General features: G+C 46.3%; 1 protein-coding gene across 4 annotated transcripts in view; it reads right to left on the bottom strand.

Annotated features, from left to right (window-relative positions):
* The window catches only part of TGFBR3 (transforming growth factor, beta receptor III), a 200,850-nt gene that overhangs the window by 171,942 nt on the left and 3,255 nt on the right, over positions 1 to 25,653 (bottom strand). For 2 of the 4 annotated variants that reach the window (XM_021088719.1, XM_021088721.1), the window contains exon 2: positions 1,216 to 1,395. In XM_021088719.1, the coding sequence (XP_020944378.1) occupies positions 1,216 to 1,303 (88 nt within the window). In that variant the 5' untranslated portion in view covers positions 1,304 to 1,395. 4 annotated transcript variants of the gene reach the window in all.

Genomic DNA, 25,653 nt, shown 5'->3' with positions numbered 1-25,653 from the left:
CAGACAGGTCACCGGCTCTCTACACACCTCATTTCATCATCTGTAAAATGGGGAACACAACCTCACCCCCCTCAGCGTTGTGACTAAGTGAGCTCCTGAAATAAGGACATCCTTGCTCCCACAGTCATGGCCATGGTCCACTCGTGTTTAGCTCAGGTACCCGGTACCTGCTAGAGTGCACATTCAATACGTGGCGCTTATTGGGATCACTCTCGTGTCACCTGCAGGTGCAATTCTACAGCCGAAACAAGGAGGCTGATCATTTTTTAAGTCAATGTGTTTCTTCCTGAGGCCAGCCCGTTTCCAGAACTGGCCCAACAAATTAGTTCTATGTAGCTCATGCGAGAAGAGACACAAAGCAAATTAGAACAAAATAGAGCAAATTAAATTTCCAGATTTGTGAAGTAAGCTTGGCTGCCAACACTAAGACAGATGTTGGGGTGGGGGGATCTGAGACTCTTACTTAAGCAATGATGTTTCAACCAAATCACCTGCTTCTTCTCATCTCCCGCCTCATGCTCTGATGGCCTCTAGGAAGCACAATGCATTTCCCATTGGGTTTTTGTTTTTGTTTTTGTTTTTTCTTTTTACAGCCACCTTCCTGCCATATGGAAGTTCCTAGGCTAGGAGAAGAATTGGAGCTGCAGTTGGGGGCTACACCACAGCCACCGCAACACTGGATCCAAGCTGCATTTGCCATCTACACCGAAGCTTACAGCAATGCTGGCCCAGTGGATTACCCACCGGGCCAGGCCAGGGATCGAACCCGCATCCTCACAGAGACAATGTCAGGTCCTGAATCCACTGAGCCACAACAGGAACTCCGCATTTCTGTACATTTTTAAAAGTTACATATTAAAATACCTGAAATGGGCAAAATGATGGATCTCCCAAGCAGCCTATGCGAGGACCACTCCCTGTATGTAAAACATCTATTTACTTTGTAATAAAGAACAAAAAAGCATTTTCGAAATTCTTACTCAGGATAAGAAAGTAAATGTAACCTATGCATGAGAATGTCTAGCAGCAGCCTAGTAAAATATAACAGAGGCAAATATATCTATAGCAGTCCAATAATTTTATTGCCTTGAAGAATATAAATACTCGAGTTTTGCATAAACATTACATAGCCTAGATTTTTCTAGACTGCAAAGATCAAAGAAAACTATATCCAGAAGAATATAATGAACAAGCAATCTATATGATGCAACTTACCTGCTGTTGCTAAACAGGAACTTATCAGGGCAAACAGGGCAACCACACAATGAAGAGTCATTTTTATTTCTCCAAAAGGGTGTCCCATTCAGCCACCTCAGCCTGTAGTTCTTCAGATCGTAGACAATCTTTGCAAATCAGAAATGGCCTTTAAGTCCTTCTTTCCAATTTTCAAGTTGCCTGTAAAAATAAACATTTTAAGAAGAAAACTTAATGCAGGAATTTCTTTTCATAAATACACATTAAAGTGAAATGAATTTCTAAAAAGTGTTGGATAAAATGAAAAGATGCCCATAGGAGTTTCCATCATGGTGCAGCGGAAATGAATCCGACTAGGAACCATGAGGTGGCGGGTTTGATCCCTGGCCTTGCTCAGTGGGTTAAGGATCCAGCGTTGCCTGGGCTGTGATGTAGGTTGCAGACAGGCTCGGATCCTGCATTGCTGTGGCTGTGGCAAAGGCCAGCAGCTGCAGCTCCCATTTGACCCCAGCCTGAGAACTTCCATGTGCTGAGGGTGCAGCCCCCCAAAAATAACTTAACATAAAATAAAATAAAATAAAATATGCCTAGGCAGCAACTCAAACAAACTGAGGGCTGGGGTGGGAGTTGGGGGTGGAGATGGTAGTTACCTAATTAAGTTTTTTTTTGTTTTTTGTTTTTTTTTTTTTGCTTTTTAGGGCCACATTTGCTGCATATGGAGGTTCCAAGCTAGGGGTCTAATCAGAGCTACAACTGCCAGGCTACACCACAGCCACAGCAACGTGGGATCTGAGCCTGCATCTGCAACCTACACCACAGCTCACAGCAATGCCGGATCCTTAACCCACTGAGCGAGGCCAGGGATCGAACCCAAAACCTCATGGTTCCTAGTCGGATTTGTTAACCACTACGCCACAACAGGAATTCCTCTTTTTTTTTTTTTTTTTCGGTAGTTACCTAATAAAAATTTGTATAGCAAATACTTTTGCAGACACATACTGGTTTCAATATTTTAATTCTTTGCTTTTACATAACATTTTCAAGAATACAGAAGAAAACCAAGGTACACTGATGACACAGCATCACCAGTTACACTGGAGCACTAGTATTCAATGATATTTGATACACAAGCTCCCTGGTGCCAGGAAGAAAACAGAAACACCTCTGATTAGAAGCTCAACCCAATGTTACAGTAACAGATTTATCACAAGGATCAAGTTAAAAATCAAGTTAGAATCAATATGAAAAAATAAAGAACCACTAAACACCAAGATTTTTATTTCAACTGTTTGCCAACATTTTAACAGGCGAAAGTGTTGTCTCTCCCTGTCTCTCGACCCCATCTGAGACTCCATCTGGTTACTTGACTCGAGAACCTAGCAGGTCTTTTCTAAGCTTCTCCTGTCCAGAGGCTTGAATGATGAGCTGCGTGATGGTTTGCTTACCTTGAATATCCGTCCTATGGCCCTAAAGATCAGACACTCCAAAGGATATTTTCCAGCCTTATTTCCCTGAGCCTGACACAACCCACAGAAGCTGTTCACGTCAACAAACATTTATTGAGCACCTACTATGTTCCCGGCATCAAGGAAGAACATGGCTCCTCTTATCCAGAGGAAAAGCTATCCAACAACCAGATAAAAGTATAAAGACGCTGCCTGATCTAAGCCCCAGGCATCATGGAGCGTCTAGGGCCCCCTCAAATCACTGGAGATGGCAGGCCTGTTGCCCTCACCCAGGAAAGAGCATCCCCAGAGCCACCTTCAGATATAAAGCCAGTTTGGGCACTTGTAACCTCAGTACAAAAGCATAAAAGCAATGGCAAAGTGAGTTTCTCATTAAATGGTCCTAGTTCACTGCATCAAGTGTTAAAAGAAAGATACTGTAAACGGCTCCCTGGAGCTGCAAATACTAATGGCCTCCGAGCGGAAGAGACACAGGGGGGTTTGGGGACCAGCTGCAGGAGGGGTGGGAACCTTTCCACTGAACTCCCATTTGGGTTTTTTTAAGTGTTACCTACCCAGAAATCATAATAAAGTTCTAATTGCCAAAACTAAAGTTTAAATATGCTTTGAAAGGAAACTGTTACACATGCAGGAGGCACCGTGGTTCATTCCTGGTATATGGTAGTGATTAAAAGCCTAGTATGGGTGAAATATGGATTATGACAGCAGTCAAAAGCCTGCCCAGGAGTTCCCATCATGGCAAAGAGGAAACGAACCCGACTAGGAACCATGGTGACGTGGGTTCAATCCCTGGCCTTGCTCAGTGGGTTAAGGATCCGGCGTTGCCTTGAGCTGTGGTGTAGGCCGGCGGCTACAGCTCCAATGAGACCCCTAGCCTGGGAACCTCCAGGTGTCGGGGTGAGACCCTAAAAAGACAAAGACAAAAAAAAGCCTGTCTAGTTTGAACCCACTTGCCACCTACCAAATGGGTGATCCTGAGCAGATTATTCTTTACACATGAACCTAGCCATGGGCTAGTGTGAGAATTAAATGAGTGAATAGATATACATTATCTAGAATAGCGGCTCACACAGGAGAAGCAGTGAATAAATATTAGCTATCAGTATCACTACTTGCCCATGCCTTTCGAAGTATGTTTATACCCATAAAGTGGAGAATGAGAGTGTGGTTATTTCTGTAATTCTGAGCTTTCATCTTTTGTTGACTGCAAAATAAACATTGCAACAGACACAAAAAGGAGATCAGAAGTGGACTAGCTAAAAGAACAAAATCTCCAGGTTGAGGCACCATTCACTGCTGACACAATGGTCTCATGTCAAAAACAGACTGAAGGGCAGAGATGATTTTGGACACCATGAAACTGACCTCCGCCATCCCCGGAAATCCGAGACTTCTGCCACCAAAATCCTCCACCCTCTCAGCTGTAACAGAAGTCACCTCTGCTAACGTAAAAGTCAGTGACAGCCAAGGTGATGTGTCCCCGTTTTCTCCCTTCAGAAAATTAGATTTCCTGAATGGATTGATAAGGAAAACTCTCTCTAAAAGAATATGCTATTTCAGCAAATACTAAGAGCAATTTGTACAAAGCAAAACCCTGGAAGGAGGTCTCAGAAAAGGATGGCTTTCCAGAGGATTTGTATCGTGCCCACAGACTGTATAATTAGCACAAGGCACGTGGGCATATGTAATAGGCTTGTATCACCCACCCCCTGCCCGCAGCCACAGAGGGTCGTGGGGCTGCTGCGCAGGTTAATCCGGGGCTTAAACCACGTCAGAATGAACCCATGGCAAAGAAAGGCAGATGGTTCTGTTAAAAATATAGACAGCAAATTGCTGACAAGAATATTGGGCAATTATTAAAATGCAGCAATTACAGATATAATAGAGCCAAGCTAAACAGCTGGATGCCCGAAGGCAAACCACAGCAAGTTTACACCAGATCTTAAAACATCTCGGAGGAGGAAGTCCGCGACAAGTTGAAACTTACACACGGCCGCTTCTCACAAAGCTTTTCTTCTTTTAGCTGCAAAGTCCCTCCAGAATGTAACTCGTTCAAAAGGAAAATAAACTGCAGAAAGTTTTTGTCTAATCTTCCCAACGTGGTGACAGGATCCTAAGGCAGAGGAGGATGAAAAGGGAAGCAAGCCGTTCCCCTCAGTGGAGCTCCAGTTTTGGCCGAGATTCACACACATCAGCGCCTTAACACACGGCTTAGGAATCGGTTCCCCAACTAGAAGAACCCGGCGGGATCAAAGGCTTCGGAAAAGTCGCAGATCCGGAATAAAACTACAGAAATACAAACGCTTCTTCTCTGAAATCATATCACACCCAATTTGCAAAGACCAGGGACTCCCACCCTGGTTTTCTGACCTCACTGTGTCTCTTTGGACTTGCAGAACTAGATGCTTCCTTTAGAAATGTAAACAGATACTCTACAGTTTTGAAACAACAATCTGGGGTCTACTGTTTAATAATCATTTTGCCCACATTTCTTTTTTTTTCCTTTTTTTTGGGGGGGCACACCCATAGCAAGTAAAAGTTCCCAGGCCAGGCATCCACCTGGCATCAGCAGCAACCAGAGCCGCAGCAGCAACAATGCCAGGTCCTTAACCCCACTGTGCCACAAGGGAACTCCCTGCCCACATTTCAAAGGAACTTATTCCATACCCGTCATGGTATATAGTTATTTCTTTGGATTGATGTATTATAAGGAGGTTTCCTGTTTATTTTACTGTTTGGTTACTGCATATGTTGGAATTTGAGAAAGTGAACTCCATTTTATGTGTTATAACAACAGACTCTGAATTCTAAAACCTGATAATTACAGAAGAAAGGCTGTGAAAAAAAGGAAAAAACAACAAAGTAACATAGTCCAACCAAAGGGTACCAGAATTTTAGCATTCACAAATGAACAGAAAAATAATTCTGAGAGCTTAATGGATTGGAAAAGAAAGGAATGTGATGCTAATTCTTCTAATTTCCCCTGTGTCTATTTTAAGGCCATTAAACTAAGCGGGCTGCCCCACAGTCTCTCGTGATCCAACAGAGTTCACAGAGAAAGACCAGGATTCGCTGAAAACCCCCACCCAAACGTGCCCTGAAAACCACCATGGATTAAACCAATGTTCAAAAGGAACTGGTTGGGAACCGTGCTCCCTGGAAGGACCAGAATGTTTCCTTCTTTTTTTTTTTTTCCTTTTTAGGGCCGCACCTTCAGCCTATGGAGGTTCCCGGGCTAGGAGTCAAATTGGAGCTACAGCCACCAGCCTACACCACAGCCACAGCCACACAGGATTGGAGCCGCATCTGGGACCTGCACCACAGCTCACTGACACCAGATGCTTTAACCCACGGAGCGAGGCCAGGGATCAAACTATGTTAGGTTCTTAACCTGCTGAGCCACAAAGAGAACTCCAGACCCATGATGTTTCTTTTTTTTTTTTTTTTTTTTTTTTTTTTTGTCTTTTCTAGGGTCACACCCGTGGCACATGGAGGTTCCCAGGCTAGGGGTCTAATCGGAGCTGTAGCCGCCAGCCTACGCCAGAGCCACAGCAATGCAGGATCCGAGCCACGTCTGCGACCTACACCACAGCTCACAGCAACAACAGATCCTTAATCCACTGAGCAAGGCCAGGGATCAAACCCGCCACCACATGGTTCCCCGTCGGATTCGTTAACCACTGAGCCACGATGGGAACGCCCATGATGTTTCTTTAAAAAGCACATCTTACTCTATCTTAGAAGGAAAATGTAGAGAAAGGGTGTCTTGGCAGCAGGCGAAAGCCAGCAAGAAAAACCACTGACTTCCTCTTAGTTGGCGAACACACTGGTAAAATACATGAGATTATTCAAAATCAGAATCACAATTACGATTACAATTAACTTGCAGCCAATGAAAAGAATCGGCATGCTAAAGGTAACATGAGCATCTTTTGGAGTTCCCTGGTGGCCTCGTGGGTAAATTATCTGGCCTTGTCACTGTGGTGGCTCAGGTCGCTGCTCTGGTACAGGCTCCCTCCCTGGCCTGGGGGACTTCCTCGTGCCACAGGCACAGCCAAAATAAATTGTACCAAAGATGACATGAACAGCTTCCAAAGTTAGAAGAGGTCCACAGAATTCATGGATGAAGAGGAGCCCAATCTCCGAGCCCAACACTTGCCCAAAATAACATGGCGGAGTCAAGACGAGAATCCAGCTCCTTCCATGACCAGCAGTCTACCTTCAGTTCCAGGTCTGTGGCCACAAACTAGAATCCATTTTCTCCCCCCTCGATAGTCGGTCTCTGGAAAGAGACTGTTCTTCCCGAAAACGGGGGATGCCTGCCCCGGCTGCCACGAGATATTGGTACTTCCACGTTGCCACGTGTACTCTTCACAAGTCATTACTGACTACACACTGTGACCTGACCTCAGGACTGCGGGTCATCATAGCTGATAATAAATCAACCGTCCTCGGTGATGCTGTGGACAAGTTCTCTGAAGACGAAGCACACATCTGTGCGTTGTCCTGTCTTTCTGCTGTCATTGTCTCCACCAGCAGCGCGTTTATTCAAACTGTCACAGCCGCCGATCAGAGACCAAACCCGGCCGGGTGTTGAGAGGGTCACGGCTCTGCCTCCGCCCCTGGTCCTCCAGGCGTAGGTCCCGGAGGTCGCCGTCCACAGAACTGCCTTCAGGGATTTTGTTCTCGAGAAAGAGTTCTGGGAACGGGAAGGTCTGTCTGTGCACCGGGTGCTCAAAAGCCACGTGGGAGCCCAGTCTCTTTATCCTGACATTTCTGTAGTCCCGCCCCCGGGTGGAACCTGCGGCACCCGGTCCACACAGCGGTCACGGGCACATTGTAAATGCACTTGGGTCATTCTTGAGGTCCACGCTGGTCACCTCCGTGGGGACCCAGAACGGCACGGTACCCTCGGGCTGGGCCAGGCCAGGCCACACCAGCCGGACGAAGAAACTGGCAGGAGATGGCGGGAGCTGGGGGTTGCCCAGCTGGCACAGAGGGTACACCATGTTCCCAGCCCTCCCGGCTTCCAAAGCCGTCGACGGAAGGAGGGGCATCGTGGTATCTTCACGTGAAGACGGTTCAGCCCACAGTCCGGAAAATAGTCAACAAATGTAAAGGTAATAACGACCAAGATATATCGAGTGGAATAAAAATAATGACCATTCGTGAGCTGGGGTGTAGGTCACAGATGCGGTTCGGATCCCGCGTTGCTGTGGCTGTGGTGTAGGCCAGCGGCTACAGCTCCAATTCGACCCCTAGCCTGGGAACCTCCATATGCCACGGGTGCAGCCCTAGAAAAGGCAAAAAGACAAAATAATAATAATAATAATTATGACCACTGCCTAAACTCAAATAGTAACACCTGGGAAATGGGTTTCTAGCAGATCATTAAAAGGTTATTCGTCCGCCATTTAAGTGAATTTTTTGGAGAAAAGTAGACTAAGTCTGCAAACAGTTAAATAAAAGCTGGTAGAGGACTTGTTCTGATGGATATTCAGCCTGTTGTTCAAGGGATTTAGAAAAGAGGCAGGAAGGCTGACAGCAGCATCGAGCTTGGCCACCTGTAAAAGGGGTGTACAGGACGCAGGGCTGTTTGACCACATCTGGATGCGCTTTAAGACCCGGACACAGAGAAAGCAAAGCCACCTCGTGAGTCGCAGCGGCACCGCTCAGAGGAACTGGCTAATGCCAAATGCCCATTTTCAGACGGAATTGGCACAAAGAGGGAGAGAGTCCTAAATTTGGATAAGAAATCTTTGGACTCGCATCCAAGCATAATCAATATCAACAAATATTTACTACCAAGAGCCAGGCACCACGGAAGATACCAAGGATACAGCAGTGAAAAAGGAGCCAAAAGTCCTGCCCTTATGGTGCTTATATTCTAGTAAAAGTAACACCTTTTTTTTTTTTTTTTTTTTTTTTGTCTTTTTTGCTATTTCTTGGGCCGCTGCCGCGGCATATGGAGGTTTCCAGGCTAGGGGTCGAATTGGAGCTGTAGCCACCGGCCTACACCAGAGCCACAGCAACGCTGGATCCGAGCCGCGTCTGCAACCCACACCACAGCTCACAGCAACGCCGAATTGTTAACCCACTGAGCAAGGGCAGGGATCGAACCCGCAACCTCATGGTTCCTAGTCGGATTCGTTAACCATTGCGCCACGACGGGAACTCCCAACACCATTTATTATGTTAGGCAAGATATTTCATTTCCTGGGCTTCATTTCTCCCTTCAATAAATCTTTATTTACAGCTTACTCTGTGCCAGGCAATGGGAATATAATGGCCAGGCAAACAGACTTCTTCTTTGGCCCTCATGGGCTCCGAGTATGGTGAGACAGACCAACAAGTCATCATAAATATGTAATTCCATGCCTCCATAAGAACTCCAAAGAAAAAGCATCCACAGAGTTCCCATCGTGGCGCAGTGGAAACGAATCTAACCAGTGACCATGAGATTGAGGGTTTGATCCATGGCCTCACTCAGTGGGTTAAGGATCCGGTGTTGCTGTGAGCTGTGGCGTAGGTCACAGATGTGGTTCAGATCCTGAGTTGCTGTGGCTGTGGTGTAGGCCAGCAGGTACAGCTCCAATTTGACCCCTAGCCTGGGAACCTCCATATGCCGTGGGTGTGGCCCTAAAAAGACCAGAAAAAGAAAATATGGTACATACACAATGGAATATTAGCTATAAAAACAGAAGGAAACCTGCCTTTTGCAACAACATATATGGACCTTGTGGGCCTTACACTAAGTGAAATAAGTCGGACAGGAAAAGACAAATACTGTATAAGCTCACTTATGTGTAGAATCTAAAAAACTGAACTCGTGGAAACAGAACAGAGCAGATCAGTGGTTACCAGAGGGGGAGAAATGGGTGAAGGTGGTCCAAAGGTACAAACTTCCAGAAGTTTCTGTGGCCAGCGGGTTAAGGATCCCACATTATCATTGCAGTGGCTCAGGTCCACTGCTGTGGTGTGGGCTTGATCCCTGGCCCAGGAACTTCCACATGCCACAGGCAGGGCCAAAAAATAAAATTAAATTAAAATTAAAAAATAAAAAGTTACAAACTTCCAGTTACAAGATAAATAAGTTCCGGGAACATACTGCACAACGTGACGACAATTAGCGGTTCTGTGTTATATACCGGAAAATTGCTAAGAGAGTAAACCTTAAAAGTTATCACAAGTAAAAGAAAAAATCGTCAATTACGCGAGGCAATGGACACGCACCAAGTTTACTGCAGTGATCACTTTGAAATACACACACACACACAAAATCAGTATGTTGTATTTTACGCAATGTAATGTGTGACCTATATCGCAAGAAAACTGAAAAAAAGTTAAAATTAAAAATAAAGATTTCAGGGGGTCCCACTGTGGCTCAGTAGCAACAAATCTGACTAGTATCCCTGAGGACGCAGGTTCGATCCCTGGCCTCACGCGGTGGGTTAAGGGTCCAGCGTTGCCGTGAGCTGTGGTGCAGGTCAAAGATGCAGCTCGGATCTGGCCCCTAGCCTGAGAACTTCCATATGCAGCAGGTGCAGCCCTCAAAAGAAAAAAAAAAATGTCTTTAATTTTAAAAAAATAAAGATTTCCACGGGGCACCATGTGGAGCACAGACAAAGGGAGCCCATTGTGTTTGGGTGACCAGCTAAGCCTCTTTCAGCAGGTAAGACAAGAGAGGAGGTTTAGATCAGCGTGGAGCCCCAGTTTCTTCAACTGTAAGAAAATAAACTAACCTTTCCTACATGACAGGGTCATTACAAGAATCTAATGAAATTGTACATTAAGAGCTGTGGTTTCTTATCATTAACAGGTTGTCTCTGCCAAAGAGAATTATTATCTTGAAGATTAATTAAAGCTCCAATATGCTACGACTGCCAACATTAGGGGAAAAAAGGGGCCTTACTCCTCTTTTTTTTTTTTTTTTTGCTTTATAGGGTCACACGGGTGGCATCTGGAGGTTCCTCGGCTAGGGATTGAATCAGAGCTTCAGCTGCCAGCCTATACCACAGCCACAGCAACTCAGGATCCAAGCCATGTCCGCACTCTACACAACAGTTCATAACAACGCCGGATCCTTAACGCACTGAGCAAGGCCAAGGATCGAACCCCCACACATCCTCACAGATACTAGTCGGATTCGTTTCCGTTACACCATGACGGGAACCCCACGGGGCTTACCCTTGAGCCACCTGAACCTGTGGGTCGCAATTCCACGTGAAGACCCAGGAGGAAGGGAGGCAGGAAGCACAGAGGGCACAGGATGTGCAGAGAAGCTGGGCTCCAGGCTCCCCTGCTCCTGCAGGGCCTGGCCCACCCGCACTCCTGGCTGAGAGTGTAGCCAACACATCTCTGGCCCCCACATCCTTAGCTTTTTTTGGGTTGACCTTCAGTCCGTCCTTAAAAGCCCTCCGTCTATCCTGAGCACGACAGACCTCACTGCCCAACCAAACACAGCAAAAAGAGGGGTGTGGGCATGGATCCTTCTCCCACGGCTGTGAAAGACCAGGTGTTGTTCAAGTTCACAAACCAGGACAGATTTTCACCCACCTCCACAATGTTCCAAGAACCACCTTTCATATTTAATATTTCTGCCTCCAAAGATTTCAGTTACTTATAATTTTAAGCGAGGCTTAATAGAGAACTATTCTCGGGGTTTCCAAATCGGGCTCACCCAGAAGTCTTAGGATGGACAAGTCATTTGGCCTCCATCACCCCTCCTCTGTAAAAGAGTAATGGTATTTTGATTGTAATACATAAGAATATGGGCGTGACACCTAAAATAAGACCTGGCCTGCACAGGACGTTTTTTAAAAATAATAGTCTTTGGAGTTTTTACGGTGAAAGTACATGTAGACTTTCCAAAAACCAAGCCAACTACCAGTAACAAGATGTTATAAATAGCAGATGACAGAGTTCCCACTGTGGCACAGTGGGTTAAGGATACGACTGCCCTGGCCCAGGTCGCTGCTGAGGTGCAGGTTTGATCTGCGGGCCAGCGCAGTGGGTTAAGGATCTGGTGCTGCCACAGCCACGGTGCAGGTCACAGCTGCACCTCGGATTCAGTCCCTGGCCTGGGAACCTCTAGATGCCGCAGTTGCAGCCCCCAAAACGTAGCAGTTTACATCAAAGTAACTGTATTCGCTTTAGGACTGGACTTTGTCATCTAGAACTTCAAAAATTCCCATTGCCAAAAAATAATGATCCAAACCTAATATAAAAGACGCGAAAAGAGTCAGAATATTCCAATACTATTCCCTAAAAGGGTGGTCAAGCTGCTGGCTCCCCAGCTCTGGTGCAAGTGACCCATCTGGCCACGTGGCCCTCCTCAGTTCTACCTGAGTCCCAAATCAGCTTCTGGGGTTTAGCCAGGGGGCTGCAGAGCGCAGCCTGCCACTCGCTGCCACCAAGCCAACCCAGCTGGCTGGAGGGAGGAATCAGCTATCACCAAAAGGGCTCGTTAAATCACGAAGCTGCGATTATTCCTGCCAAAGTCAGCACAGCTGAATATTCTCCGGCCCTTGCAAGCACCAAGCCATGAAAAAAGCTTTGGGGAAGCTCCACGTCATTAACCCCCAACAGACACCATTGCCCAAAGTACATGCTAATTTACTAAACTATTTCGTCACATCTTTATATTCACAGGGATTCTGCAAATACATGAATTCTGACTAAAACACTCCAAAAATAGACTCTTGCTAATCACACTTAAGCACTTTTTTTTTTCACGTCACCACTTTCCAATACACAATTATTCTCTTGGGTGAGGGTCATGCCTCAACAGATACATTTCATTTATTTTATTTTGTTTTTGTCATTTTAGGGCCGCACCCATGGCATATGGAAGTTTCCAGGCTAGGGGCCAAGTCGCAGCTGTAGCTGTTGGCCTACACCATAGCCACGGCAACGCCGGATCCTTTAACCCACTGAGCGAGGCCAGGGATTGAACCCGTGTCCTCATGGATACTAGTTGGGCTTGTTACCACTAAGCCACGGCGGGAACTCTTCAACAGACAAATTTCAATCACTTAGCTGATATCACTTGGGAAGGAGGGGGCTGAGCAGCCAGGCATGTGAAACTCTGAGTTAAAACCTTTAGATGGTTGCCTGTGGATGCTGTCAAGATAAAGACCAAAACTCTTTGCATGGCTGCTGGTTGTTGCCAGCTTCATCCAAGCTCCTCATGGGTGTGCTCCAGCCCCACTCGCCTTAATTCAGTTCTACAAAAGGTCTAGGCCCTTTGCTTCCGGGGAGCGATGGCCACCGTGCTGGAACTCAGTGGCCCTCTGCGGGCCCCAACACAGCTAACTTCCAACGCCTCCAAGGCCTGAGGTCTTGGCATAAGCACTATGTCTTTAAGGAAGCCTCTCTTCTTTTTTTTCTTTTTTTTTTTTTTGTCTTTTTGCCTTTTCTAGGACTGCTCCCACACCATATGGAGGTTCCCAGGCTAGGGGTCGAATCGGAGCTGTAGCCACCAGCCTACGCCAGGGCCATGGCAACTCGGGATCCGAGCCGCGTCTGCAACCTACACCACAGCTCATGGCAACGCCGGATCCTTAACCCACTGAGCAAGGGCAGGGACCGAACCCACAACCTCATAGTTCCTACTCAGATTCGTTAACCACTGCGCCACGACGGGAACTCCTAAGGAAGCCTCTCCTGATTCTCTCGAAGTGAAATCCTGGAATGGATGGCGATTCCACCCTGCAGGTCCATCTGCATGTGACTATTAACTCCCAGGATGTGGCTTTCCCACTTGTCTGTTCACTCCAGAAAGAGGGTCACAGCCTGCCTGGCTCACCTGGCATATAGTAGGCACCCAGAAAGGTACCCCCTGGATGGCAAGTATAAACCACCGTGGGTACATTACAATTCAAAGTGGTGTGGAAGGACTTGGAATGCTTTGAACTATTGGAACATTTCCCAACAATAAATGATAAGCCAACAAATAAGCGTTGTATATAAGAAAGAACCTGACCATGATGGAAAATAATATTTTAAAAAGTACACATGAGGGTGTGTGCGTGTGTGTGTGTGACTGAGTCACTTTGCTGTACAGCAGAAATTGGCACAACATTGTAAATCAACTATACTTTAATACTTTTCTGCCTTTTTTTTTTTTTTTTTTTTTTACAGCCACTCCTGCAGCACATGGAGGTTCCCAGGCTAGGGGTCGAATGAGAGCTGCAGCTGCCGGCCTACACCACAGCCACAGCCAGACCAGATCCTTAACCCACTGAGCGAGGCCAGGGATCAAGCCTGCATCTTCATGGATACTAGTCGGCTCCTTCCCCTGCTGAGCCATCGCAAGAATTCCCTAATAAAATAATGTTCTAAAACAGAAAGCAAGACCCTCCAAGGAACAAGAGAGGCAGGAGTTCTGGGACCGACATGTTTTACAAGCTCAGACAAGTCACCGCATTCTGGGCCTCAATTTCTTCATCTCTAGTATGAAGAGATGAACCAAGAAAATCTTTAGTGCGAGCCCTTACTTATACCTGTCATTCTAAGGGCTAGCAACTAATCCTGAACCCCAACCATGCACTGAGACCGCAAACACGCTGGTGGCAATTTGAAATGCATGCTCCTGTGATGGCTGGCTGGGATGGTAACAAACCTGGAAGGTATTATCCCAGAAAAACATTCAACTGGACAATTTAAGTGTGACTAAAATACTAATGCTATTAGCTATTTTTAACACAAAATCGGTATAGACAAAAATATTTAAATGAATTGTCTTGCAAGCAACCACAAAACCCGAACTTTGTCAGATCTGCCCACTGCATCAAAACTGCCGTATTTATTCTACCCCTCAAACCCATGAACTCTACTCAGGACCCCTCAGCACATTCCAAAAGCCACCACGGTTTAATTCCCTCCCGCTATACTCTGTCTCCTTAACATTTTGGATATAATTTGTTCCTTGTCATCTTCTCTTCGGAGCCAACTGAGAATGTTGGAAATAGATAACATCCACTCCAACCCTTTCATTTTGCAGATTGGCAAACCAAGAATTAGCAAGGCTCAATGACGGGCCCACCAATACACAGCTAGTTAGAGCACAGCCAAGACTTGTCCATAGGCTGCTTTGTAATTACTCTGCGGTCATTCATGTGTTTCTACAAGATTCCCCTTCCTAGGAGAGGCTAACACCCTGCTTTCTTCTTCCTCTGACCCCAGAAAACAGCTCAGTTACCAACTACTGAGCAGCCCGAGCTCCTTACCACTCAACTAGGAGCTCCTCCTCCGTGGACGCCAACCAGATCCTGCCGTCACTTGCTGGACCTGACATAAGGGATGCATTATTTTGTTTTGAAGCCATGGCGACAAGGCTTAATCATCAATTTTCCTTCATTCATTTCTTATTAGCACCCACCATGTGCCAGGCACTGTCTGGGGAGCTGGGGACCCAGCAGTGAACTAAACATGGCACTGTTTTCATGGAGACACCTTCTAAGGGGAGAGACAGACAACAGAAAATGTGTCAAGTGATGGTTAATCCAGTGAAGGACAAATAAAGCAGGTGAAGGAGAAGGAATGATAAGAGATATGATTTTAGATGGGGTGGTCGGGGATGTGTGAGATTGAGAATTATAAGAAATACATTTGGGGAGTTCCCGTCGTGGCGCAGTGGGTAACGAATCCAACTAGGAACCATGAGGTTGCGGGTTCGGTCCCTGCCCTTGCTCAGTGGGTTAAGGATCCGGCGTTGCCATGAGCTGTGGTGTAGGTTGCAGACGCGGCTTGGATCCTGAGTTGCTGTGGCTGTGGCGTAGGCCGGTGGCTACAGCTCTGATTCAACCCCTAAGCCTGGGAACCTCCATATGCCGTGGATGTGGCCCTTAAAATGACAAAAAAAAAAAAAAGAAAAGAAAAGAAAGAAATACATGTGGTCTTGCCACCTCACCCCACCCCCACCCCATCTCGGCACAAAATCCTCTTAAAAGCTCTGGAATTTCCTAACTGGGGAGAGGGACCGCAGTAGTTTTGTTATGTTGATGAGGTGACTTTTAGATCCCATCTAAGGAGGGGGGCTTTTTGTTAGGAGAACCCACCTTGGGATCAGAGGGCTGGAACTTTCAGCCCCACCCTACCCACCCTTGGAGGAGGGAGAGGGGCCGGAGGTCGACTCAATCACTGGCGGCCAAAGATCTACTCAATCGTCTCTGGGAAGAAGCCTCCGTAAAAAGCCACAAGGATGAGGTCAGGGAGCTTGGGTGGGTGAACCCAGAGGTGCCAGGAGAGGGGCTCACCGTGGGCCGCGTACTAGCCACCTCCAAGCCTCGTCTGTGGACAGAATGATTCTCTTCCCTAACGGGGCTGTTATGATGATTCGGTAAATTGATAACATATAAAGCACTGAACATACGCACGTGCTCAGGGTTTAGGAAAATGGCAGCTTTGATGTTTACCGAGGTCATTAGCAACAGCTCCATTCAAAACAGTTTATTTTCAGTGTGATGGTTTTTGAAAGCCAGCCTTAAATGACGCTGTTGCTTTGTCCACAGCCAATAACATCCTTCCAAGCCTCTCGGCTTCTCTTCCCAGCCCCGACGAGGAGGGCTTCGCAGGAACCCCACTGATGGTACCGCAGAAAGAGAGAGAGGCCAGGCCCGTGCCATCTCATGACACTCATATAAATTAGCTCTACATGCAGCTGAGCCCCCAGCCCCAAGAATCGGATGCTTCTTCAGAAGGGTACTGACTGCCCCTCGGATTGAAGTCACTGATTTCATGGACCCAGATCTCAGCAGCCTTGACCCCCCAAGCATCCTTTCTCCCATGTCCCCTTCGTCTCAACTAAACATTTCTTTTCACAGAAATCAGAACATCAGAGCAAAACTCAAGAGTCCGGCCCAGCAGATCCAGACTGTTCCTCAACCCAGCCCCGAAGCAACTCTAGAAGGTACGGTGAGCGGCCCTGCAAATGGGCCCAGGGCCAAAGACAGACGTCAGGGCCACAAGGAAACTCTGGTCTTTTCTGTGGTGCTGGGTTTACTTGTCATCTCAGTAGTCTCATGGGTTAAAGGGCAAACCACAGGCAGAGAGAAACCACAGCCAACCCTAGCCCGTCAGAGGAAAAATGGGAGTTTTCCCAAACCACTTTCAAGGCTAAAGAGAGGCCCTGGTTGGTGCTGCTTCAAGGCAGATAATTACAGAGAGGTCCGTGATCTAGTCTGACGGGTCTTGAATGAGGGTTTTTAAAAATCAGATTCTCCTGGAGTTCCACTGTGGCGCAGCAGAAATGAATCCAACTAGGAACCATGAGGTTACGGGTTTGATCCCTGGCCTTGCTCAGTGGGTTAGGGATCTGGTGTCGCCATGAGCTGTGGTATAGGTTGCAGACACAGCTCAGATCTGGTGTTGCTGTGGCTGTGGTGTAGGCCGGCGGCTACAGCTCCGATTCAAACCCTCACCTGGGAACCTCCATATGCTGTGGGTGCGGCCCTAAAAAGACAAAAAAAAAAAAAAAAAATCGGATTCTCCTCCCAGCCATACCTGACACTTTTTCCTTTTTAATGCCGTTCATATATGTTTAACTGGATCTATACAAAACCCACACAATCTTGAGTCTTCTCATTCATTTATTCGGCCAACAAAACCTGTGTCACGTGATGGCTCAGGCAGTGCCAGGGCCTGTTTAGGCATGGGGGCTCCGGAGGGAATAAAACATGTAAAAATTCCTGCCTCTGTGGCGCGTACATCCTAGCCAGGGGCGAGAGACTGTAAACAAAATATATACGAACGTATGAGGCAGAGATAAATGCTAAGGAAACAAAGCAGAGAAGACAGAAAGGAAGTACTTGGGGGGGGGTCTTTGGTTCGTTTTGTTCGTTTGTTTGTTTTTGTTTGTTCTGAGTAAGGACCTACAGGAACTGAAGGCTAGATATCTGGGAGAAAAACCCACCCAACAAAGAAAACTGCACCTGCACAGACCCTGAGACTGAGCGTCCAGGGAAGGCAAAGCAGGTGAAGCCTCTGGAAAAGGGAACAAGCCAGAGAGCAGAGGGTGAGACCAAGGCGGTCCCAGGCCAGGGAGGCAGGGCTGGTTGCGTAGGGCTTTAGGGCTTATTACAAAGATTGGGGTTTTTACTCCGAGAAAGACAGGATCAAGTCAAGTGTTTTTATCAGAGGAATGATAGACTTAGGTTCTATCAGGGCCCTTCTGGCTGCTGGGCGGAGAACGCGGCAGAGGAAGGCCCTGCTCCCCAGCGCGGGCAGGCCACCTGCACTCTCTGCATCTGATTGTCCTCATCTTTAGAGGGACCTGAAGAGAAGCTTTCCAAAGCCCCCATCTAACCCCAAACTCTATGATTCTGAGTCAATTTTCTTTATCTCTTCTACAGTTAGAATTTGCATCAATTGTAAACGCAATCTTACCACCAAGTTCTGGGGCCTGGGATCGAACCTGCGCCCACAGCAGTGACCCAAGCCACTGCAGGGACAACGCTGGATCCTTAACCTGCTGCAGCACGAGAACTCCTCCCCCAAGCGTTAACGAAAGAAACACAGGTCTATGTTTTCGAAGGTCCCAATCTTAATGGATGAACAATTTGAGATGGAGATGCTGGGGTTCCCACCGTGGCTGAGCAGAAACGAATCTGACTAGTATCCACGAGGATGCCTTGCTCAGGGGGGTAAGGATCCGGCGTTGCCGTGAGCTGTGGCGTAGGTCACAGAGGCGACTCGGATCTGGCGTCGCTGTGGCTATGTGTAGGCCGACAGCTACAGCTCTGATTCAACCCCTAGCCTGGCCCTAAAAAGACAAAATTAAAAAAAGAAAGAGAGAGATGGAGATGCCAACGCCGGGAAAACCAACTGGCAAATGCCTGTGATAGCCCTGGTGGGATGGTGATTTGGAAAAGGAGAAGAAAACGCCAATTGTAGGATATGACTTACAGGCCTAGTGTGCAGATCCCTAAGACTGGTGTTTACGTGTCAAAATGATGGAGGAAAGTCAAAGGAGTAATATGTCATCTGTGAAACTTATACGAAGTTCTAACTTCCGTGTCCATAAGGTTTCCTGGAACCCAAGGGGAAAAAATGCCAGCTGACACCTGCTGAAGTTCAGACATCCAGGAACGGGTGACTCCTGGGGGAGGTATGCAGAAGGCAGTGAAGTGCGTCTGAGGCTACTAGCTTGGTAACTGGTGCCATTTACTGACATGGGAAATAAAGGAGTTGAGACTGGGGACCACAGAGAAATAGTATGTTGGGTTTGAGACTTCGTTTTAACAGAAACACCTGTAGAATAGCCAAGTGGCCGCTGGAAATAAGGGTAGAAAGTAGAAAACAGGGGAGTTCCCCTGTGGCTCAGGGGATGAAGACCCCGACAAGTACCCATGAGATCGCGGGTTCCATCTGCTCAGCAGGTTACGGGTCTGGCTTGCCCTGAGCTGTGGTGTAGGTCTTGGAGGCAGCTTGGATGTGGCTCTGGTGTAGGCCGGCAGCTGCAGCTCGATGTGCCCCCCTAGCCTGGGAACTTCCACATGCCGCAGGTGCGGCCCTAAAAAAGGCAAAAAGAAAAAAGAAAGAAAGTAGCATAGTGGGCGTGGCCACGGAGGCCTGGACCCAATGAAGGGGGATGGGGAGGCGAGAAGGGGAAGGGTGGGAGGAGCCCTGGAGACCGAGAGATGGGGCTGGAAACGGGGCAAACCAGGAGCAGCAGTTCCAGGAAACAAATAAGGAGGGGGAGGGGGAGGGAGGGGGAGTGGCAGAGGCACCTGCGAGGGGACAGCGGACGGTGAAGATGCCCGATTGAAAACGGGCGCGCAGTTTGGCACTTCGCACCTTTTCTAGCCGAGCGTGGGGTGCAGGGAGTGGGGGGCGGGGCGGGGGGGGCGTGGGAGCCCCGCGGCTGCAGGTGGAGGCCCGAACCCGCGGTGAAAAGGAAAGAGCCAGCAGCTAACCGCCGTCAGCGCCGGCGGCCTTGGTTGTTCTCAAAGGCTGGGCGCCACCAGGAAAGTCTTATTCAACGCTCTGGAGGTGTCAGGTGTGAGAAACAGGAGCATCTGCTGGGGGTGATCTCAGGGGGTAGAAAGGAGAGTCGCAGTGAACACCTGGGTCTCGGGGGACCACTAATCCTGAAACTAGCAGCAGCTTTATTTCAGAAGGGCTAGCTGCTTCCGACAAGTGCGAGGACAAGGCCTTCGCCCACACATCATCCTTAGGCTTCTCGCCTCCAGTTCTTCCCACACTAGCCTGCGGTGTCTTTCTCCCCCAGAACAATAGGAAGCCACGGGGGCTGCATTTCCATTGCGAGCATGGGAAAGAGCATAGCAAACAAACAAAAACAGCACCAACTACCTAGGATGATGCTGGGAGTCCAGAACCTGGCACCCTTCTGATAGGAAAAGGTTTACCAGTCACACCAGCCATGTCCCAAAAGACTGGCACCAAGCCCCTTAGCGTCAGTGGAAGCTGCCTCACTGCTCCTCTAGCTGCTCACTGAGAAACCAAAGGAGCTGAAGGACCAAGAGTCTCTAATCCTAAAATGAGTCTTCATTTCCAAACTAGAACACTTGAAAAAAATGTGAAAGCCAACAGAGTAACTAGCAGATTTTTTTAGATGTGCGTCTATGATCCGCTCTCCTTTACCCTCTGCAAAAAAAGCAACCCAACCCCCAAATAATCATTTTCCTTGGCCTAATTTCCCAATTTTTGTGATTTATAATTGGAAACAGACCGCTTTTTCCTGGCTTCAGAGAGCAGGATCTTCGGGGTTGTAAGAACTGCCAACTCCAGAACCTCAACCTTAACAGAATTGCTTTTGCAAATCTCTTACCTATATACCTACTTAAAATCTGTATATATCGATTCCAAAGAAAACATTTAAATGCCTTGGTATTATGCAAATATGAATTTTCTCCTAACAAATTAGACATTGCCCTTCTCTCCCAGCCTCCCTACCCAGTTAAGCTCAGGGGAATCCTGCTTTGCGCTCCGTTATCTCCCATTTGAACATTGCCAGTCTCACCCAGCAAAGCATGTCTGTGCGATACTTGCTGGAAGCTTTTTTTCTCCTTCTCTAATTTAGTAGAACTGCTTCTACAGGAAACCTCCCTATTGAGCCCACACACTGAATGAAATTAAAACTTTGAATACTTAAGAGAGCAGCCACTCTGACAATGAAATAAAGATGCCGCAAACTGAAAAAAGCCTCGTACCAAAAAAAATATGAAATGTACCAAGTAGGGCATCCTTCCCCAGGCTCCTGGGTCAAACACACGATGCATCCAGTGGTTGTGCTGCAAGTAGTAAGGGATGGGTATGGAGGACTCAGAAAGGCAAGGTGCGTCTTCACAAAATGGGCTGTTAGTCTACACATTTTTTCATGGCATCTTAAGAACACAAAAAGATGGAGTTCCCTCCGTGGCTCAGCAGTTAACGAACCCTACTAGGATCCGTGAGGATGTGGGATTGATCCCTGGCCTCACTCAGTGGGTTAAGGGTCTGGCGTTGCCATGAGCTGTGGTGTAGGTCAGAGATGTGGCTTGGCTCACGCATTGCTGTGGCTGTGGTGTAGACTGGCAGCTACAGCTCCAATTGGACCCCTAGCCTGGGAACCTCCATATGCCGCAGGTGCGGCCCTAAAAAGCAAACAAACACACAAACAAACAAGAACACACAAAGATAATCAACAAGGGCTTATGTATAGCACAGGGAACTCTACTCGATATTCTGCAATAACCTATATGGGAAAAGAATAAGCAAAAGAATGGATGTGTGTATATGCATAACTGATTCACTTTGTTGTACACCAAAAACGAACACAACATTGTCAGTAAACTACACACACACATATAATAAAGAATACACATTACTATCTCTATAAAGACACAAACATAAGAAAACTAAGAGGAAAGGCTTTGACCGAAAAAAAAAGATAGAGCACCAATGGTAAACATGCCCATTTAGAAGATGAGAAACTTCTCCCACACACATAGGGAAGACCATACACTGCAGTGATGCAAAATATATCTAATGAGTCAATGGTGCTTTCCCTCAAGTTGAATTTCATTTGCACAGTGTAATATAACACAATGAGACTTTTTTTTTTTTTTTTTTTTTGTCTTTTTGCCTTTTCTAGGGCCACTCCCGCGGCATATGGAGGTTCCCAGGCTAGGGGTTGAATTGGAGCTGTAGCCACTAGCCTACCACACAGCCACAGCAACTCGGGATCCGAGCTGCATCTGCAACCCTACACCACAGCTCATGGCAACGCCGGATCCCCAATCCACTAAGCAAGGCCAGGGATCGAACCCACAGCCTCATGGTTCCCAGTCGGATTCGTTAACCACTGATCCATGATGGGAACTCCGAGGCATTTTCTTTATGGACACTCAGAAGGAGAGTTTTGTGTTTGAGCATGTTTTATTTTAAAGAAAAAAAAAAAAAAAACAGAAAAGCAATAAGTCAAAACAACACAGGGATTGTCACACGAAAGTTTGTAAGGTAGCACATGAACACATGGTTTTGAGATTGGAATCTAAGTATTTCACCTCAAATAACCTTCCAAGTATAAAAGAAAAAAAAGCAACATTCTGTTCCAGCAATCATCATGCAGTTAATGATGAAATGAAATCTGCAAATAGCCACCAGTGTATTTTTGCATCCAATGACCAATTTCACATGTCAAAACACATAAATCACTAAAAAGGCTAACAGAATTATATTCCCAAAATGGAATCTTTTCACACCCCAAACAGAATTAAGTATTCATCAAGTTTCCACTAATAAAACAGTATAATAAGAATACAAAAGAAACCCAAAGTTCTGCTAGACTCGCCACCTGGTTTGGTGTTCTTACCGTCACTGGTGGTTAGTCATCACGCCTGCGCACTCCAGACCTTCTCCTCCCGGGGCGATCTGATCACAGGAAAGCTCAAGGACTAGTATCTATAAACACTGTTTTCTAAAGATCTTTTTTTTTTTCAGGGACTAATCAACTTAAATGGGTTTTTACAAATGGTCCCTCTGCAATTTGACACAAAAACCTGACCTTCAGCATGTACCAGGAAAATGAATTCTGTGCTTGGAAGGACACACAAGCAGGTGCTGCTTCTTTCTGCTGCAAACAGCATCCAACCCTGAGGTCCCCTTTCTCCCAGAGTCCAGTGTCTAAGAGAGAGGGAAAGTATATGCTTCTGGATTTCATCCTTTTTCTTTTTATTGAAGTATAGTTGATTTACAGTGTTGGGTTAGTTTCTGGTGTACAGCAAAAGGTGATTCAGTTTTATATATACGCGTGCGTGTGTGTGTGTGTGTGTGTGTGTGTGTTCTCTTTCATTTTCTCTTCCATACGGTTTATTATAGGAGATTGACTATAGTTCCCTGCGCTATTTATCTATTTTGTAGTAGTTTGTATCTGCTAATCCCAAGATCCCCCACCTCCTTTACCCTTTGGTGACCATAAATTTGTTTTCTATGTCTGTGAGTCTGTTTTTGTTTTGTAAGTTCATTTATATGATATTTTGGATCCCACATATAAGTGATATCATAGTACTATCCTTTTTCTTAAAGTGAAGATAGAGCTGACATTTCAGACTCAATTCTAAATTGTTATCGTGGCAACAATCTAACATTAAATCCTAAAAATTAACTCTACCAGGCTCTACATAGCACTCAGAGTCCCAGTCCCAGACCTGAAACTTTTAGCATTAAAGGAGCACCAAAAAAGAGACATTTTTTTTTTTCTTCCTATAATTATTTTGAGCAGGAGATATGAGGATGGCCTGAGGGCAGCTTCTGAAGCCCAAGCTCAGACCTTCAGGGATAATCTCAATTTTAAACAGGGTCTCCATCCCTTATCCCCCTAAATGTCAGCCCATGAAGTCTTTTATTTATTTATTTATTTATTTATTTATTTATTTTATTTATTTATTTTTGTCTTTTTAGGGTCACACCTGCACCACATGGAAGTTCCCAGGCTAGGGGTCCAATGAGAGCTACCACTGCCGGTCTACACCACAGCCACAGCAACACCAGATCCGAGCCACAACTTCGACCTACGCTGCAGCTTGTGGCAATGCCGGATCCTTAGTCCACTGAGCGAGGCCAGGGATCGAACCCGTGTCCTCATGGATGCTAGTCAGATTCGTTTCCACTGAGCCACAACGGGAACTCCCCATTAGGTCTTGATGTTCACAGGATAAGATCCAAGTGGGTGTGGCCTCATGCAAACTTTCATGAATGTTGCTTCAAGGTTCAAGATTGCACACGTTTTGGTTGAGAGATAAAAGCAATTGCGCTCTAAGAGAAGGAAGAATGCTCTGCTTGGAAATCTGTGCTCAATCTTAAGACTTTGCAAACAGAGAAAATAAATCTCCATGTCAGTTAACAAACAAATGTGCTATTTCAAAAGATCTAAAACAAGAACTTTAGAAATGGACAGAGCCCAGGAAACGGACCCAAATCCTATTTCGTAAGGCACTTCCAAGCTGTGTTGACTTATTTCAGCTTGACTAGAGACCCAACAAATTAACAATAGCTTGTGCTTTATGCAAAGCTACAAAAAGACAATGCCATCATCCCAAGAGTTCCTCTGAAGATGTGGCACCAGAGAAATGACTGCCCTGGGTCTTGGTGCACTAATTTCCTTCCAAGGCCCCCAGCGCCCTAGATTCACTCTTTTATATTCCAAACCGTACATGTGCCTAGAGGCAACACAAGACTGCCTTGAAGTTAAAGACTCCTGAAAAACATTATCTAACTTGAATCATGCAAAGTTCAAAACGGAGTTAACATTTTTTAAGTTCCACAATTCCAAAAGAAGTTTAAAATTATAAGAAAAACACTCCAGGGGACGGACTGCAACAGCAATAAAATCACCTTTTAAATAACGGTTAAGAGTACAAAAAAGAAAAAAAAAATGAGGACTGTCCTCATTAACTAATGAACCTGACAGTTACAATTAGTCTCCATCCAACAGCAATGGAGGAAAACAAATACAGTTTCAAACTGGATTCTCAAGAACAGGGGTAATTCAAAATGACCACAAAGCAAATTCATCCAGGACAAATATTACAGCAAAAAATGTTAATACTTACCAGTCATCCCCTAAATGTTACCTGTTCTGTCTGTGAAGCTTACAATGCAGAGTCAGAAATTTCTACAAATTTATGATCCCAGGAACTTGGTCATCACTTAGGCACTAAAGAAGTCAGCAGCAATCGCCTTCTTTCTTGGTGCTCAAAGGACATCTGAGTTCCTGGGGTGCTTAGGCCCAGACGAGGCTCTCAGAAAAGCCAGAGCCCCGGACTTTTACAAGATACCATCAAGTTTGCATGTAAAAAAGAAAGGTTAATTCCTTTGAGTCTCCAAAAGACTATATATATATATATATATATATGTATATAAAGGAAATTATATATATATATATTTTTTTTTTTTTTTGGTCTTTTTGCCTTTTCTAGGGCTGCTCCCGGGGCATATGGAGGTTCCCAGGCTAGGGGTCCAATCGGAGCTGTAGCTGCCAGCCTACGCCACAGTCACAGCAACGCAGGATTCGAGCCCCACAGCTCATGGCAATGCCAGATCCTTGGCCCACTGAACAAGGCCAGGGATCGAACCCGCAACCTTGTGGTTCCTAGTCGGATTCATTAACCACCGAGCCACAGTGGGATCTCCGACAATACTTTCCTTTAAGCAAACCCATTTTGGCCCTGTGTAAAGGCTGTCCTAAGCCCTAAGGCATCTTAGCCAGCTGCTAGCAGGGGCCTGGAACAGGGCTGCTAATGTGCCAAACTCCCAAGAGCAGGGCCCTTAAGCCTATTAAGGTGTTGGGGGTTGATAAATGTTTGCTCAATAAGCAAGCCAGAGGAGAGCATGGAAGCCTAAATTAGACCCCAAATAAAATGCCACTCGGATGTATAAGTGCCATGTTGAGGTTAAGAAAGAAGAGACTCAATTTGAAAGTTATTTTAACATAGGATCCACTTGACTCTCACTTGGTAAATGGAACTTAAATCCATACTACCTGATATTC

This window comes from Sus scrofa, chromosome 4 (assembly GCF_000003025.6).
Source record: "Sus scrofa isolate TJ Tabasco breed Duroc chromosome 4, Sscrofa11.1, whole genome shotgun sequence".
In the NCBI taxonomy this organism is placed as follows: Eukaryota; Metazoa; Chordata; class Mammalia; order Artiodactyla; family Suidae; genus Sus; species Sus scrofa.
This window is presented reverse-complemented; position numbering and strand designations above follow the sequence as displayed.